The sequence below is a fragment of the Nuphar pumila genome, chromosome 2 (genome assembly GCF_984573655.1).
Source record: "Nuphar pumila chromosome 2, dmNupPumi1.hap1.1, whole genome shotgun sequence".
Lineage (NCBI taxonomy): Eukaryota > Viridiplantae > Streptophyta > Magnoliopsida > Nymphaeales > Nymphaeaceae > Nuphar > Nuphar pumila.
The window spans coordinates 127059507-127076419 of record NC_143250.1 but is presented as its reverse complement, the minus strand read 5'-3'; the positions used below and the strand labels follow the sequence as shown (position 1 = coordinate 127076419).

General features: G+C 38.6%; 1 protein-coding gene across 1 annotated transcript; it reads right to left on the bottom strand.

The window, feature by feature from the left end:
• Positions 1–416: 416 nt before the first annotated feature.
• Positions 417–16636, bottom strand: LOC149847048 (DNA glycosylase/AP lyase ROS1-like). Its single transcript, XM_089996769.1, has 20 exons — positions 16486–16636; positions 15675–16174; positions 13330–15585; positions 12748–12838; positions 11695–12394; positions 9845–10414; positions 8887–8966; positions 8725–8809; positions 8543–8634; positions 8369–8437; positions 8062–8098; positions 7901–7983; positions 6161–6622; positions 6044–6080; positions 5884–5941; positions 5591–5730; positions 5367–5432; positions 4453–4567; positions 4309–4347; positions 417–687 (listed from the first exon to the last, which is right to left on the bottom strand). Exons 2-20 carry the CDS (start codon positions 15766–15768, stop codon positions 521–523), a joined length of 5241 nt encoding a protein of 1746 aa, XP_089852895.1. The 5' UTR covers positions 15769–16174; positions 16486–16636; the 3' UTR covers positions 417–520.
• Between the last annotated feature and the right edge of the window lie 277 nt (positions 16637–16913).

The window sequence follows — 16913 nt, the reverse complement described above, 5'->3', positions numbered from 1 at the left end:
AACGTAAACAATACGTGCAATGTTAGCCTCAACGTAAGAATGATTAGTGTGAAGAGACTCGTGATTAATTTCTGTTTGTACCATCGGGGGCTCCGCTTGTTTGGTAGGAGCAGCTAGTGTACATCACCTTGTGTTGGGACGTTGCAAGTTCGAATCCCAATGGTATCATTGTATAACTGGTAGGGGTCTGCCTAACCCCAGCTTGCCTTTCAAAAAAAATTTCTGTTTGTACAAATGATGTTCTCACAATGTGATGAACTGGACACATTGCTCAAACATTTGTAAATGCCAAAGAAATTGGCTAGCCCATTGCATTGTTGTGGACTAGAATAGCGCTTTCCAGATAATGCGGTTAAATGATGTGAACAATATGCAAACCCCATATTCCATGGAACCCTTGTAAGGCACCCAAAACTTGAGTGGGTAAGATGAATTGAGGTCAACCGTTTAACAAGAACGCATTGTAAATGGACAGCCTTGCTGGTCAGTATACCTGTTCTCTGGCTAGCATGTTGATTGTTCAATATGTCATTTGAATTCTCTGCTGTTGCTGTTGCTGATGCTTACTCATCTCTCTTGCTGTTGTCCTTTTGTTCCCAGTTTGCCTACTTGCTGGGAAGTGTAGCCTGGCCATCAGAGGACGTGGGGCCCGAGTTTTCAGGTCGAAACCTCTCACACACACAAATCCTGCAGGAATCAACTTGCCATGTGAAACTTAAAAGACAGAATGCATAGGATGGTCCATCTTCTGGTTATCCAATATTAGGTTTGCGTTTTACTCAAAAGCCCTACAGGGACTCTTTCTGTTTTCTTTACCTACTTTTAATATGGACTTGTTTGTTTAAAAATAAATAAATTTCCTCCAGATTTTATATATAGATTAGTGTCAAGCATCTCAAAAGTAAATAAATTTCAAGTCTTGTCCATGAGTTCTGGGGAAGGACGAATGAACCTGTAAAAGTATGGTGGTAGTTGTACTATTCAACCATTAAAAAAATTTTGTGGGTGCCCAAACTTGTTTCCTGATCTATGTATAAAGCAAATCCATACATGTTTTGAAAGAAACTTTAAGTAAAACCACAAAATATAGCTACAGTGAAAAAGTGCAATAGTTTCATGATATTATCACAATATTTTTGTAAAACTAATTATTGATTATCTTTAATTTTAATGTTTTCCCTTATAATTATTCTAAAAGATTTTCCAAGATTTTCCTGAGAGTTTTATGAGAAAACCAGTTCTCTCATAAATCTTTTAATGGTTTAAGACTGATCTTGGTGACTGGTTTTTTCTTCTTTTTTTGAGAGAATGGTAACTATGGTTTAAAGAAAGGGTTATTGGCTTTTGTGATCTTTCAATGAAGTTGACCTTATGTATATGTGCATGTACAAATCTCTCTTTACTTTTTCATTGCTGCAGATTGCAGCTTGGTTCAACAAACGTTTTTACTGCCTGTTTTAGGCAGACTCTCTCCTTTATATATATATATATATATATATATATATATATATATATATATAAGAGAGAGAGAGAGAGAGAGAGAGAGAGAGAGAGAGCATGGTAGCTGCAAACCACTTTTCTAGCTAACCGCCGTGCTAACCAGGCTTTTGAGCCACGTTTTCCTTAAACCTGACTATATAGATGTGTTCTACATGCTTGATTTTATAGTAATTGACTCTTGGATCATCCGTTTCCGATACGCAGGTAGGTTTTTATAAGCTTTAAAAAATTGAAGGGCTAAGATTTTCCTAAATATTCAAGGCTTAAAAAATCATGTTTTTCATCAAAAAAACATGATCCAAGTGTGGTTTCCTAGTAAATCGACCGTGTCAAACACATTTGAACTGTGAGATTGTCCTTGGCTCTTAGAGCCATTGGAGGTGGTCCCAAGGGCTCTAGTGCTCTCCTTTGTCTATATAAAGGGGGTAATCTCCCCTCTTGTATCTAATGTTTTTTAGCATCTTTCTCAATACGATATTGATTATTTTTTATGTGTTCTTGCTCCTTTTTGTGAGCATTGTGCTTAGCCCTTTGTAGCTCTTTGTATCTTGCCCATTAGTGGCTTATTACTTGTGTGGTTGTGCACTATTTATAGCCCTTTGTGGCATCTTTCTTGTGCACTTGAAGTTTCATTACAAAAACAACCTCCCACTGTGGGTATGAGTTCCAAATGAGAGTACCAAATACTCTCTCTCTCTCTCTATATATATATATATAGATATATATATATATATATAGAGAGAGAGGTGCAACCCTCCTAATAGAAATCCTACAAACTCTAGTATGAACCGGGATGTTTGAGTGTTTTTTCTTTTAATCTTACTGTATGATGTGTTTTACATGCTTGATTTCGTAGGGATCGGCTGTTGGATAGTCCAATTTTGATTACTGGGTAGGTTTTATAGGGTTTGAAAATCAACGGCCTAAAATCTTCATAAATATGGAAGCAACAAAAAATTGTTTTTGTTGATCAGAAAAACACTATCCAAGTGCATTTGCAAACAAGGTGATGGAAATGCACTATGTACATCTAGCTCACATAGTTCATAGCATGGATATTCTGACGACCACATATATATATATATATATATATATATATATATATATATATATATGGGTTAATATTTGGTGCTATTGAAGGCATGGAACTATTGAGATGAAAATCATAAGTTCAAGCTTTATTGACTCAATTTGACTATAGGATGTGTTCAACATGGTTTACTTGCTAAGGATCAAACCTTGGATTGTGTTATTTCAATCTTAAAATATGAATTTTTTAGTCATAAAATTTTAGTGTATTTTGGGCAGTTGATTTTTGAAGCCCTTAAAAAAGTTGCTTAGATGTCAAAATCACCGGATCCAAAACTCATTGTCTACCAAACAAACCTTGTAGATCGCATCTATAAGGTTTGATCTAAAAAAATAAAAATATATGAAAAGAAGGTTAACCCTATATATAGATATATATGTGGTGCACTGTGTGCACTTGCTCCCTAATAATTCCATTCAACTGATTTAATCCAACAGATGTGACTTCAGAAAAAATGCATTACATTTATTAGGAATTGCATTTAATATATTAGTAGTGACAAATTCAAGACAAAAGAAGAGAGAAGTTCTCCATCAGTTTGAAACTCCTCACTAGCCCATATTAAATTCCATGTCTTAATAAATGCAATGCAGTTTTTTCTAAATTATCACAACCCTTTGATCAGATGAGTTGCAATGCACTTGATCAGGAAGTAGGTGCACCTGGTGCATCGGATAATTTCCAAATATGTATGTGTGTGGGTGTAACATATGTTTGTATGTATTTCCTGATGCAGTTTCATTATATTATGTTGCTTGGCTCCAGAAAAAATTTCAATGCTTATCTGGTCAATCTTATACTAACAACCACTTGTTATAATTTAGTTTAGTACTTTTGTATTATCGGATTTATAGGTTGTATGGATGAGGGGTAAAGTATAAAGTTAATTGATCAAATAATATATTACTTGCACATTATACTAGTCTTTTCCTTTTTCCATTTCCAAATAGCATTCTGAACAGATTAACTATAAAATCGACAATGTGATGGACCTAAGATTAGATCATAAGTTCAATCTCATCTTGTTCCTTTATGATATCATGGGTTCAATATCTTCTTCTTCTTTCTTTATGAATTAATAAGTCTGGTTAAATGTGCTCCCTTATTGCTTTCTATGGGACATGCTCACTAACATGGGAGGACAAAAAGAACCAAAATGAAGGAAGCCAAAAAAGCTAAGGTTGGTAATCACACTCTAGCTGAATACAATAATAGGTTAGCAGAACATTGGACTACAGGAAAATAAGGAATATACAACCAATTGAATCTATGAAGATGTTTTCTTTCAATTTTCCAAGAAGCAACATGTTATCATGATCATGTCATTGGATCCTATACCAAGATCATGATCCTTGACTCACACTGTATGAGGCTTTGTAGAATGCTAATTCTTCATAGAACAAATGGAGAAACACATGCACATACATAAAAGATGGATGTGTTTTAACTTCTTACACCTATTGTCTGGATGGTTCTTGTAACTTCATGGTTGTGAGTTGTGACATTTTGAAATCTAACATCTAATGATGTGTCTGTTCTCAGAAGTAACAGTTAGACAAAGTCTTTTCTTTTTTTCTTTTGGGTGCATCAGTGTTTTCTTTTGTTAAGGCCACTATCCATTTGGCATCATGACAGGTAAGTGAATATGACATTACTTGGTGAGGTCTGCATTAACACTTATGCTTCAGCCACTGATAAAAACAGGAAAAATATCGTACCTCTCCAGAAGCAATATTGAATTCCTTCGGTTGTCAGACCTTATCAAGATATCCATGTTTCACAGGTGTTAGGTTCTTATTACACAGATAGAAAAATAAGCTTTTTGAATTCAACGTGCCAGTATTTATTTCAATGCTTTTTACCTTTAAAAATAGTTGTTACTGATGTTCCAAAATAAACAGTCCTCCTTGGCAGATTCCATATCAGTGCTCTAGGTACAGCAATGGGGTTTAAGCTAGACTCATGGTCCGCAAATACCTGCATGAGGGAGAATTACTGTTTTGTCAGGTTTGTTAAGTGGTTCCAAATGAATGGACAATCTAATTAAAATAATTCAAATCTTTCAGACGGACATGCCACCCACCCTTAGACATACAGCCACAGTAGCAAATATCACCAATAATTTGAAAAACATGATATTTTCAATGTAACCGTTATTTTACTGATAATACCAAGATATTTACACAAAAATTTACTTTTTCACTTCTTAACATGATTTTAATGCAATAGTAACACGTTAAACATAGTTTTTTTGCAATTTTTTGTATTATTTATATGTTTACTATTTTTATATATATTCTATATTTTTTTGCATGCTGATGTTTCTATGAGAAAATCAGTTATTTGAAAATATCGCAAGAATTTCTCTTGCCAAGATTTTCCTGAAAACAGGAGTTGCAGCTACAATGCAGACACACATCCAGACGTGCTTCAGTTTTCCGTACAAAATGTTGCAGTGGCAGCATGTCGTTTCTGCTGTTGACTATCAATCAGTTAAAGGGAATCAGAAAAAAATGCGTCCTGCATTGTGTGCAGGTGGTTAAGTTAACAGCCGCTGTTGAGGAGCTGAGACAGTCTCCACTGCTTTGAAGTCTCCTAAGGCTAGGCTCTAGCACGTCTTATGCTCTCATCCATTTTTTGTGTGTATCCATGAAGCTCATTCACTTCCCTGTAATGATGTGGCATTTGATGCTTCTATGTGATTACTACCTACTTGGCTATGATGCTGCATGGATACTATCTAACCCTCTTTGTCAGGTTGCAGGAGTGATATTACCTCATTTACTTGGAAGTAAGTACCATTGAGTGGAAAACTTCCTCTCATCGCAGTTCTACAAGGAATCTGTACATTGAAAATTTGTTGCCAGTATGTTAAAACAGCTAAGGATTTTTCAACAGCAAACAGTAATCACTAGTCCACAATATCAGCTAGTACACCTTGTTACACAAGTGGGGCCTAGAAGTTTATGCTTATCGTTTTTAGTATTCAGTATTACCCACCAGTAGCGTGCCTCTGACTGTTTGAGCATTTGTCTCACGAATAGCATTGCACGAAAAGCATGTCCGCCTATCACACAGGTTTCCTGAAGCATGGAAATCACATCCTGCTTTTGGTGATTCGATGGATTCTGCAGTCTCACCTGATACACGTGGTAACAGATAGATATTAGCTTCTGATGATAAAATGACCACATTAATTATAGATAAATGTGGTAACAGATAGATATTAGCTTCTGATGATACAATGACCACATTAATTATAGATAAATGTCAATAGTCATAGAATTGATCACCTGGAGTCCATATAGCAAGAAGATAGGAGCATGGGTCATCCTGTTCTCTTTTGTCCAACTGCATTTTTTGGAAGCACTTTGATGAATTAAGCCATAACTTTAAACATTAAAAATGCATGAAAGAAGAGCTGAAGATGACATTCAGAGTTGTTTAGCTCACCCCTTTCAGAAGAGAGTGATTATCTGGAAGTTCATAACTGCAGGAAAAAAATGAGTACTGTAATAAAAATAATGTGGAGAAAGATGCCATCAGATCCACTTCATTAATAAATCTTACACTTGGTGCTCTGTTCGGAGCCTGCTCACATTCTTCAGCTTGGGCATTGGAATTGAAGCAGCCTCAGGTGTCAAAGCAACCAAGGCCCTTGACATATCTGGATCTTGGAGCTCCATGTTCTTGTCTTGCATATAGCTTTTAACATGCAAAGTAAGCTCCTCGAGGTTGAGTTTAATTGTGGGAATCTCGTCAGGGTCATCATAATTGAAGTCTTCAATTGCACTTTCAGGGCTTTTGATATATTCTGGCTCTGGGGTTGCTGGTTCTTCAATGATTGGTTCACACTTACTGATACTAGAATCTTTTTGGACCACTGGGCATTCAACTGTGGCAGGTAGTTCCATTCGTGGAGGTAATGTTATTGGATGGATGATAACCCTTTGTGGTTCTTGCTCAGCCATGATAGGAACAGACGAACTTACTAAACTTTTCTCCTCTGGCCCTGGGAGGGCAAGCCTTGCACTGGAACAAAATATTAGCATTACTAATCTATCTATCGTGTGGTATCTAGAAGGTAAATGACAAAAAATTCCACGTGCATGTGTATGTTTCTCTTAGGCTATTAAGTACTGAAATGGAATACGAAAAGGTGAATGCTGTACTGGCTTGAACGTTTTCTGGGAAAGGAAGAAGGAACACAAAGTTGCTGTTGGTATCTACTACTTATTTTTTCCCCTTGCAGGTTTTTAAATGTTAATATGCATTAAAGAACCCTCTCTCTCTCTCTCTCTCTCTCTCTCTCTCTCCCACAGGTTTTACATATCAATCTGCCAATGGACTGTTGTTGTGTATAGTTGAGATTGGATATACTAGATAATTGCCTCACTGGAAAATGAGTAATACGCCATTGTGATGGTAAGATGCAACAACCAGCACGTCTTTGCATCTGTCATTCCCTGCCCTGTTTTTTTTGTCCTTTTTGTGGGGATTGGGGGAGGAGGGGTGCAAGTGTTGGACAAGAAGATATTGATGGTATACGATTTTATAACGAGCTAGACTCTGGAATAACTTATGTAAAATAAAACAATTATATAGCTTACGCATTGTATTGCGAATGAAATACAATAGTTTTTGTCAGCACGTCATAAAGGCCTTTAGTCCAGTGAACGCCCAACCATGTTCTGTTGATATATGGAAGTAAAGGTGAAGTAGCCTTTGGGTGCGGTTGTAAACTTTAGTATAAGATTTATAAAAGTTTGTGTTATTTGCCAGAGTTTGTGGAAGAATTTGCTAATCATGTCTGGCTGTTCCAGATAACTTGGACCAAGGATGTAATCCACGAGATAAATATGTGTGTGTGTGTGTGTTGCATAAGAGTATCTACTAATATAGACTACTTGCAGTTTGTACACACAGACCTGATGTTAGCAGGTTGAGGGCAACGGTGAAATATAGTCTTGACATGTGCTTGCATAAGTTTTTATGTTTTTTTTCCCGTTTTTAATATGACAATCTTTCCCCAGAATTTAATAAATAATGTCTGAGCTAATTGGGACCAATCAACTTAACAATTTTGATAGCAAGATTTTCCTTGTTAAATGCAAAACATTTAATACAGGTTGTTGGATTTCTCATGGTGACTAAGAGTTCTTTTTTGCACTTGAAGAACACATTTTGGTACAGGTTGTACTGCATACTTTGTGTACTTTGATCCATGCAAGTGATATTGGAATACAGATCAAAGATGCATGCAAAGTATACAATAGTTTCCTTTTGTACAGGGTGTGAGAACATCCAAACCTTGCAAATGCACTGGCAAAATGTTTGCACTCTCCTCTCATTGGGCATGCATTACAGTTCGGTCTGCTCTTTGTACAGAAGACCTGCGCCAGAAGACCCATCAGGCTATCAAATACTGAATCTACTTGCATAAAAAGGCAGATGATGATACACAAGCCTACCTTCCCAAAGGTTATTAGCTGATAATGGAGTTCATACCTGCATCAGGATATTAACATTAGAGAATATCTAGCATAGTTGAAAGTTGAAACAAAGTGTCTGTTTGCTTCCAGGATGTCACATGGATACTCAATTTTCTTTTCCTGGAAATGTATCCTCTTATGTACTAGTCATATTGAAAAATTACATAAAAGAGGATGCGACAGCCTCTAGGAAATGGTGAATAAAATTGTTTTGTCTTGAAATTAGATGCTAATCTTTTTTAGGTTTGTTAAACATGTAGCATGAAGAGTAATGTTCTGCAATTACAATGTGTGCTGATCAAGTTTGCACAGCCTTGGCCAAAGGAATTTCTGAATGGATTCCAGCATAGGGTACCTTGCACATGCAAATGTAAAAAAAAAAAAGATTAATCAGGTTGCAAAATGTCTACTTGAAGAAGATTTAATTGTCTGGATGTGAGGACAAGAGGTAACTTCTTACAGTTCCAGAAGATGCAGTTGAAGTGATTCTGGTAGTGGCCGCAGCGGTACCCAGCCAAGTCGCACACATATCCGACCCACATTTGTGTCAACCTTGTCATAAACAGCAAATTGGATTATATGAGGGACCTATTTTACTCGTTATGCTGTCATAATTTATTAGGTTATATGATGTTTTCTTACAGGAAATGCTAGCTGTTGAAGCGTCAGTAAGCGTACACACTCAACACTCTTGAGTCCCAGCCCATTTATGCTCAACAAGAAATCCCTGCATGAAAGGACAAGTAGTAGAATTAATTTCCAATACCAGCCAGGCTAGTCATGAATTATATTATACTAGCTTACTTTGCTTTGTCAGGGGGAACATGTCTTAGCCACTCCAAGTCTATGCTGCCATGATCTTCAACCAGCCTGTTAAGGAATTCCTGTAGAGATGACCATTATAGCCAGCCACTGTTACATGGATGCATGAATAATATTTTTTTTGCCACAGTAAAAATCATATATTTCCCCAAGGTTGTTTACCATTTCAAGATAAGAATCTGCGTACTATGTCACTGGAGCTCTTTAATGCCTTGGAGCCAGTCCAGATTTGGCTATAGCGTCATTTCCAAGGAACATCTTATCATCTCAGACTCAGTAAAATTTTATATGCACTGATGGATTTTCATTGACTCATGAAAGGCCCTTATGATAGTTCCAAACTTAGATGCAAGAGGAGGATATGCATAATGTAGAGAGCTGGTTGCAAAACCTTTCTGAATATAAAGAAAATGAAGTTGATCCATGTAGACGCTATGAGCCTTAATGATAATGATTCTGATGTATAAACTTTGACAGGTCATGGCCTTGGTGCTTGTACTCCTTTGACATGTGGAGTCTAGGTGGTGACACAGATTCTTTTTGGGCATACACTGTGTTTCAACAGAATAATTACCTTTAGCTAGATGACAATCTAACTGTTCCTTCTATGTGAAAAACAATTTAGAAATTTCATGCATTCCAAATCTTTGTCTAAATGAATGTTGGCATTCTATAGGCATTTAGTTGTTTTCAAAGCTACATCATCTCATACAGAGGACATTATGGTTATATTTTTTCATTTTCACACACACACACACACACACACACACACACACACACACACACACACACACACACACACACACACACACACACTGTGTGTGTTAAAGGCTGACTACAACCTCAAAAACCATAAAGGGTTATTTGACAGATTAAGCTTGATGGACAAAATGAAACACTAACTCCTGAATCCCTGTAAATCTGCTGTTTAGGAGTGTACCTGTATTCGTGCAGCTAGCTTGTTGTTCATTCCTCTTTCTTTGATCGTTTGAGCTACTTCATTAACATCTGCATGTCTCACTGCTTCCCAATCGAGTGAATCTTTTTTGGCAGCACTCCTTTCTTTAATGTCAAATTTCTCCAATACCTGTCTTCTTAAGGGATCCCATTTCTTCTTTGTACTAAGTTTTTCACCCTTCCCCTTGTTTGACCTAAAGAATTTTATGCTTGTTTTGTTTCCATTCCTAACAGCTTCATCCTTTGAAATCACTTCCAGCTTGTTTTCCACTGGTTTCTGCTTGTCCACTGGTCCTGTATGTTCCAAGGAATCCACATCCACGTTTCTCGCATTACTGGGTGAATGCAAACTAGCTTGTTCCACCATGCAATTTCCTCCCTGATAACTTTTAAATTGTAAATCTGTTGCTGTTGATTCCTCTGGAAAACTGACAGTGTGCTCTTCTGGTGGAAATATTGTGATGAAGGATGATGCTTCGGCTGATGAACTCCTGATCATATTATTTGTGACGGTGTTATGGCCCATTTGAAATGATGACCCTTCTCCTGAACTCTGCAAGGGGTTTATTTAGTTTTCAGTTATGACTGCATGCATAGCATTCTCATTTTCTGATTGAATTGAACAAGCCAGTGGAACTGTAGGTTCTTTTTTGGTCTCCTTTTCAGGAGAGTTTCTTGTCTTACACAATCAAGCACACCAGCCTCTGGGACTTCAAAAGCAGTCAGATACAAGCAAGACTTAGTTTTCCCCAAAGCTGCCAAAGAGGGAAGTGGAATTGAGAAGTACTACTCGAAGCAGAAGTGAGGAACAAGGGCTTTCTAGATCCATGTAAAGCAGGAAGTAAGAAATGACTAATAAATGTTAAAGATGTAAATTAGATAGTTTTTAAAATTCAGAAAAAGGTCAAAATTGTCTAATCGCATTGCAATATTGCTACATACATTATTGATTAAGTATATATGTTTTTTTAACATGCTAATATTATCATATAATTTTCAATGAATTTTATTACATTATTATAGAATTAGTTTATTGCATGCATACTGAACATAAAGACAAAAATTGGTATGAACATTTTAGATTGAAACAAAATCATTTCTTGCTAACATTATACTACCAAATGGTAAATAACAAAAAAAAAGATTTAGAATAACAGATATTTGAGGACATGTCTTATAATGAGAATCAAATCTCAAACATTTTTACCTTAATTTAATATTTCAAATGAAAATTAAAAAAGATCAACTACATTTCTTATCGGTTGAACAATTTTTTTTTAATGAAACTGCAGCTTTTGTGTGTAGAAAACCTATATACTTGGAAGCTATGTCACATGGGTGCGGGTGCAGGGGTGCGGCACTTTCAAAAAACTTGGGTGCGGGGGTGCAACAATAAATAAATAAAATATATATATATATATATATATATATATATATATATATATATATATAAAAGTCCAAAATCTGGACATAAATGACCCTGGGTGCAGTCAACGCACCCAGGGTAAGGTTGATCGCACCGGGTGCCGCACCCACACGCGCACCCACGTCGCGTCGACGCACCCAGTTGGCCGAGTCCCTGTGACATAGCTTGGAAGCATACTTATAAAATGGGAGACAAACTTCAGAAGTGCTTAGTTTCCAGCTTTTGAGGCAAGCTTCCAAGGATGTGTGGAAAATTCTTGTAACCAATATCCCAAAACACTCTAGCTTAATTCAAGTGTTGGGCTGACTTCCTGCAGCTCACAGAAGCTTCTGTGAAGGACTTTTCTTGTGCTTATGTTTTATATGGTGGAAAGGAATTGGAAGTGAGCATGATCATTTCCTGCTTACCTTATCCAGGTTTGTTTGCCACTTCCCAAGTAGCAGTTGGCCAGATGCTCCTCTAACTTTCTCTCCATATGACAAGCTGTGGCTCATGTTTGCCAATAAATCTTTGAACACCGGTGATCCTGCCATATGCAAAATCTCTGAGAATGATCGCTTCTGGAAACAGTTTTCTTTACATCTGTCGATGAGCTCCACTGCTGGAATAGTACATTCTGGACTTGTTGATCCAATTTGATCAGCAGCCTGGGTAGTAGAATCAGTTGAGTTCTGAGAGGAAATTACAGAAAAGCAGATCAATTTCCCATCCTCAGATTCTGTTAATCTTCCCTCGTTCTCAGAGATGGATGGGAAGTACTTGGTGCTACCAGATGAGTCTTGACCTGCTTTGCCTTCATTAGAGTTCATGATCTTAATGTAGTTTTCGTTTTCACCTGTTTTATTAGTTTCATAAGATGCAGTTTTGTTAATTGTTTCTGGAAGAATTGATTTTTTATGTTCTGAATCTTGAATATTCATGGAAGTGTAGTCAGGCTTAGGATTGTCTCTGAAGGGTGATTTATGCAAGTAGGTGATTGTGTCATTTAAATCTCTAGCAGAAACGTCTTGCCCCTGAGCAGAGGTCATGTTTTCATTCTTGCCAAGAGTTGCACACTCTCCCTTTTCCTTCAGCGGAAAGTGTGCCGCAAGAGCCATAAAAGCAGAACTGCAACAGCATTGAAAATATCAAGATTTAGCATTTCTCACAGAGTTCTAGTTTATTCAGAACTTCCATGAGATGATCTTAGGCTCTGGTTGGGAACTTGAAGTCCGATCGAGTTTATCCATTTGGAAAAGGGATAGCTGCCAGTTCCTGAATTTGGCAGCTATGACCTCTAGGAGGTGGTAGTTACCAGATACAGTTTTCAGTATCACCTTTCCCAAATGCACAAACTACCTCCTCAATGGTATTCTCCCAAACAGCCACCACCAAAGTAGTTTGACCAAGTTTTTGCCAAATGCATAAACTCCCATCCCAGCTACCAGTTCCCAAACAGAGCCTTAAAGTAGCCAATGCACCTTGAGAGATGATCTGAAACATTTTGCGTAAGAAATACACCAACAACGGAGTCCACAACAGATCCTTTCCACTGGGAGAAGCGCCTGTCACCTGCAAGAAATCATGTCATCATCCACCGATAATCAAACATATTCAAAAGTTACATAGCATCTGTTGTATGAATATATACTAAAATCTTGATCCTCAATTATGGGATGAAAAGATGCAATATTTCTCGACAACAGCCTGCTCCTATATATGTTTGGAAATGGGAGGAGACTACTGGAACCATGAACGTCTGAGTAGACAGGTTTAAAGGAGCATCAGGATGTTGCATTCTGAGCTGCAGTTTCATGAAATGGAAGATCACACTACCATGACTCTACCTGCTGCCTATTTTGAACAATGTTTTATGGGCGTCCTCTCTAGGATGTTTACCCAACATGTGCAAAGATGAGGAGACTATTTTGTTGTGGAGAGAGAGAGAGAGAGAGAGAGAGAGAGAGATCCCAGGGAACAGCAAAACATGCGAGTGTATTCCACGCATTATCATCTGCTGATAATTAGCAATAAAGATGTTTTTTTTCTTTTTTTTTCAGTACCTTGTATGAGGTGCATTCGAGCTATAAATGAATCTGTCCGTCCTCGAAATACTCTTCTCTCCTCCTCCCACCACTTCTCTTTATCAGCATCCGTTCCATCTATTCCTTCACTTTCATTTCCCATCAGAAGCTTCCATACCCTGTTTGTTTCTTCATCCAGGTTGACTTTTGGTCGTGGCCGCCGCTTCTTCAATGGTTCAAAGCTTCCAGCATAAGGGATGATTGTTCCATCTCCAACATAAGGCACTATTGCATTTTGAACTGTTATTGCTGTGCACTCATCCTTTCCACTAAGGTCCAGGCATCTTAGCCTCTGAACAATCTCTGATGGGAACTCTGTAAGCAAATTTTCTTGCAAATTGCTGCTACTTTGGCAGTCATCAATAGAACCTGCTGCTGTTATTGCTCGACTCTCAAGTTTATTTACAATATTACTGCTCGACACTGCATGGGACTCTTCACATTGGTAAATGCAAGCTTTACATCCATCTGGATTACTGCAAGGTGCTGACATTATAGCATGAGAAATCCCTTTCCTCGTACGCTTCTTGGTTGCCTTTTGGGAAAGCCTGTCTCCAAGAAGGGCTTCCTGGCAGGCTTGAGGTCTACAGACACTGCTAGGATGATGAATGTGATTAGGTGGTTTCTTTAGACTTCTTCTTCTCCTTCCCTTTATAGGGGCAAGCATATCCTTGCATTCTTGCATATTTTGAAGATTGAAGTATTTTTCCCCAGGATGGTTCTGTTTTGGGTGATTATGCTGCTTCTCGCTCTCTAGCAAAAAGGTTTCATTGTGTATGCATCTATTTGGTTCTGTTACTTTTTGTTTTTCCTCTGTGCTTCCAGATTGTGAAAGCATAACCTCATTGCAGATTTGTATTGTGAAATGATTTGTATTAACACTCCTATGTCCTATCATTTCGGCTGCTTCCCTAGCACAACTGTCCTGGGCGATTGTGGTAGAAAACACAGATGATTGCAGTTCTTTAGGGCTCACTTCTGTCTTCTGGTTCCTGAAACCTTCTTGGAACAGATGGGGTTTGTAACTGCTAACGTTTATTTGTCTCTGCCCCTCATGCTTCTCAAGCAACTCCAAAAGAGACCATCCATGCTTTGCATAGAGATGTGCCTGGATCAGATCCAATGGGAACTTTGGACTATTGCTAGAGCATGTGGTGGGTGCTGGGGTGCTCACCGATGCAAATGACATGATTGTTTCATTCTTCTGGCTGGTGTTGTAGACAGATATGAAACTGGATCCTATCATGCCTGCAGGGGCATGATTGAACAATACAGTTGAAATATCTTCCTTGTGTTTTTCGTTATTTCTTCCATTCCCTATACTGTTTTTCTTCCGAGCCACGTTCTTTGGGTTCCACCTTGATGAAGCTTTTCTCTTCAGTGGAGAAGGTGAAAGATTCTCAGACAAGGGAAAATGTGTATCCAATACCTGATTCAAGGAATGGTTAGGATCAAATGCAACAGGTTCTGTTGGGTTTTCTACAGCCAGTGTTCCTCTTTCAATAGCACGTTGATGCACAGAACCAAATTGATCAGAATCTGGTTGCACAGAAGCATGATTATTACATGCTTGAGCATCAAAATCAAAATTGAGTGACCGTTTGCATGAAGCAATGCCAGTAGCCTTGGGCAAACAATCAGACTCCTGTACATCTGCATTGCTAGCAGTTGAAGCTTTGCTTTTCCTTCTACCTGTGGATGTGCGCCTCCTCCTTTCCACTGGAGTTCCTGCTGGTGTCTGCTTTACCTGCTCTTTCTTCGGAGTTCTCCTGGGCTTGTACTCCCTAACCACCTTAGGCCTTATTTTCTTTCTCTTGGGTTTCTGTGGTGGTGTCTTGTTGAGGTCTATGTCATTAGCATGAGCCTTCTCAGTGCCAATGTTCTCCTTCACTGGTGAATGTGTGACACTCTGTTGAGAATCAACCAGATGTCTAAGACATTGTTGGCCAACACTTGGTTCGTTTTGGCTGTCATCATAAGAGACCTTTGACGGTATTCCACTGTTCTGCTGCTTTTCCTGGTGAACCCTCTCATTTGTGCAGAGATCACTGGCTGTATAGAAATCGACAGGAGTCGATGCACTGCTATCTACCACTATCTCCTTCCTTATAGTCTTCTCTGGCGTTACAGGGGCGACAGGAGCATCAAATGCTTCACTTGTGCTGGAGTTCGCTGCTTTGTCTGATGGAGATTGGATGCCATATCCCACTTTGTTGCAAGGAACAGGAAATCCATCTGCAAAATGCAATACCGAAGAAAAAATATCACACCAAACTAAACACCAAGATAAACAAAGATGGGGACTTCATGGTTTTAATGCTCACATTGGTTCATCTGTGGTGGATGGCCGTTGCTCAACTTGTTTGTCTCAAGAAAGCAGCTCTGCTGCCACACGCTATTGCTCAGAGGATGGGGCATGAGAGGAAACGGATGTCGGACATCGCTCTGGTGCCACCCGCCATTGTTCCGAGGATGAAGTGCTGCTGGCAGCGATGACTGCGCAGCATTGCTGCTGGTTTGCGTTACAGCAGAAGCCGAATCTGTGAAGATCCTCAGCTTATATCATTTCCTTCAAACTCACAATAACTTTCTATTCTCGTAACCGCTTCTGAAATGTTTTTTTGGCTATTCTCGTAATTGTCTCCTCCTTTCTTTCACACTCCTTACATGAAAGTCTTCAGCTTGGTTTCTCAAAAACCTCCTTTATCCTTTTCCGCGCCTTTCCCGGGGGGCAAATGTGAACAAAGATATCCAGGTTGGAAGATATAAAAGGCGAGATATCACACCCAAGGCTTCACCGTCCCGCCGTCTATCCAATGGATCTCTACCAAAGCATACCCACAAATTAAAAACCGAAAAGGAAGCCAGAAAATGCAACCAGTTGCCCCCAAACACAACTCAACAAAAGTGAGCTCAACTGCTGTGGAGACGGTGGGAATAGCAAAGACAACTAAATTTGCTGAAAGGGTGTTCCCGTAAAACAGAGAAAACGCGAAAAAAAAATGTGCAAGATAACAGAGTTGGCCGGAGAGTCTCTTTGGTCTGCGGAAATTACAAAATCTACAAAGCGCACACACACAAAAGATCGGAAGAGAGGGAGAGAGGAAACAGTGAATTCTTGTGCAGTGTACGTACCTGTTAGAGCCAATGCAGGAGGAGAAATTTGAGATGACTTCTTCATGCTTGTGGGGGTGTGAAGACTCAAACAGAGTCGTCGTCTTTCTCCTCCTAAGGCGTGTGAGGAAGAGAACAAGGGAAGAGGGCGAGGGAGAGAGAAAAAACAAAAGGCGTTGAAGGAAATCCTTTTAACTTGGAAGCTGTAATCTTTCGTTTTTTAACTTTCACCAACAAATATTTAATTAGTTTTACACGGTTGTTAACGGTGGGTGGTGTATGTCCTCCCCCCGATGATTCACTGAATCCCACGTCTGTGTTCGGGGTTTGAATGAGCGCGCCACGTAAACATGGTAGCGTACGTTGAATCACTCTGCTATTCTTGTTATAAAATGATGGTTCGAGAAAATAACAAAAATGTTTCTTCATTCAAAAAAAGAACAAACATA

What these genes read in the sequence shown, in the direction of transcription:
- LOC149847048 (XM_089996769.1), bottom strand. Translation starts at nt 15,768, where the DNA reads ATGCCCCATCCTCTGAGCAATAGCGTGTGGCAGCAGAGCTGCTTTCTT. An exon ending in TTCAACAGCTAGCATTTCCT is followed by an intron (nt 8,635 to 8,724) that starts GTAAGAAAACAT and finishes GTTTATGACAAG; the next exon opens with GTTGACACAAATGTGGGTCG. An exon ending in AGCTAATAACCTTTGGGAAG is followed by an intron (nt 7,984 to 8,061) that starts GTAGGCTTGTGT and finishes CTTCTGGCGCAG; the next exon opens with GTCTTCTGTACAAAGAGCAG.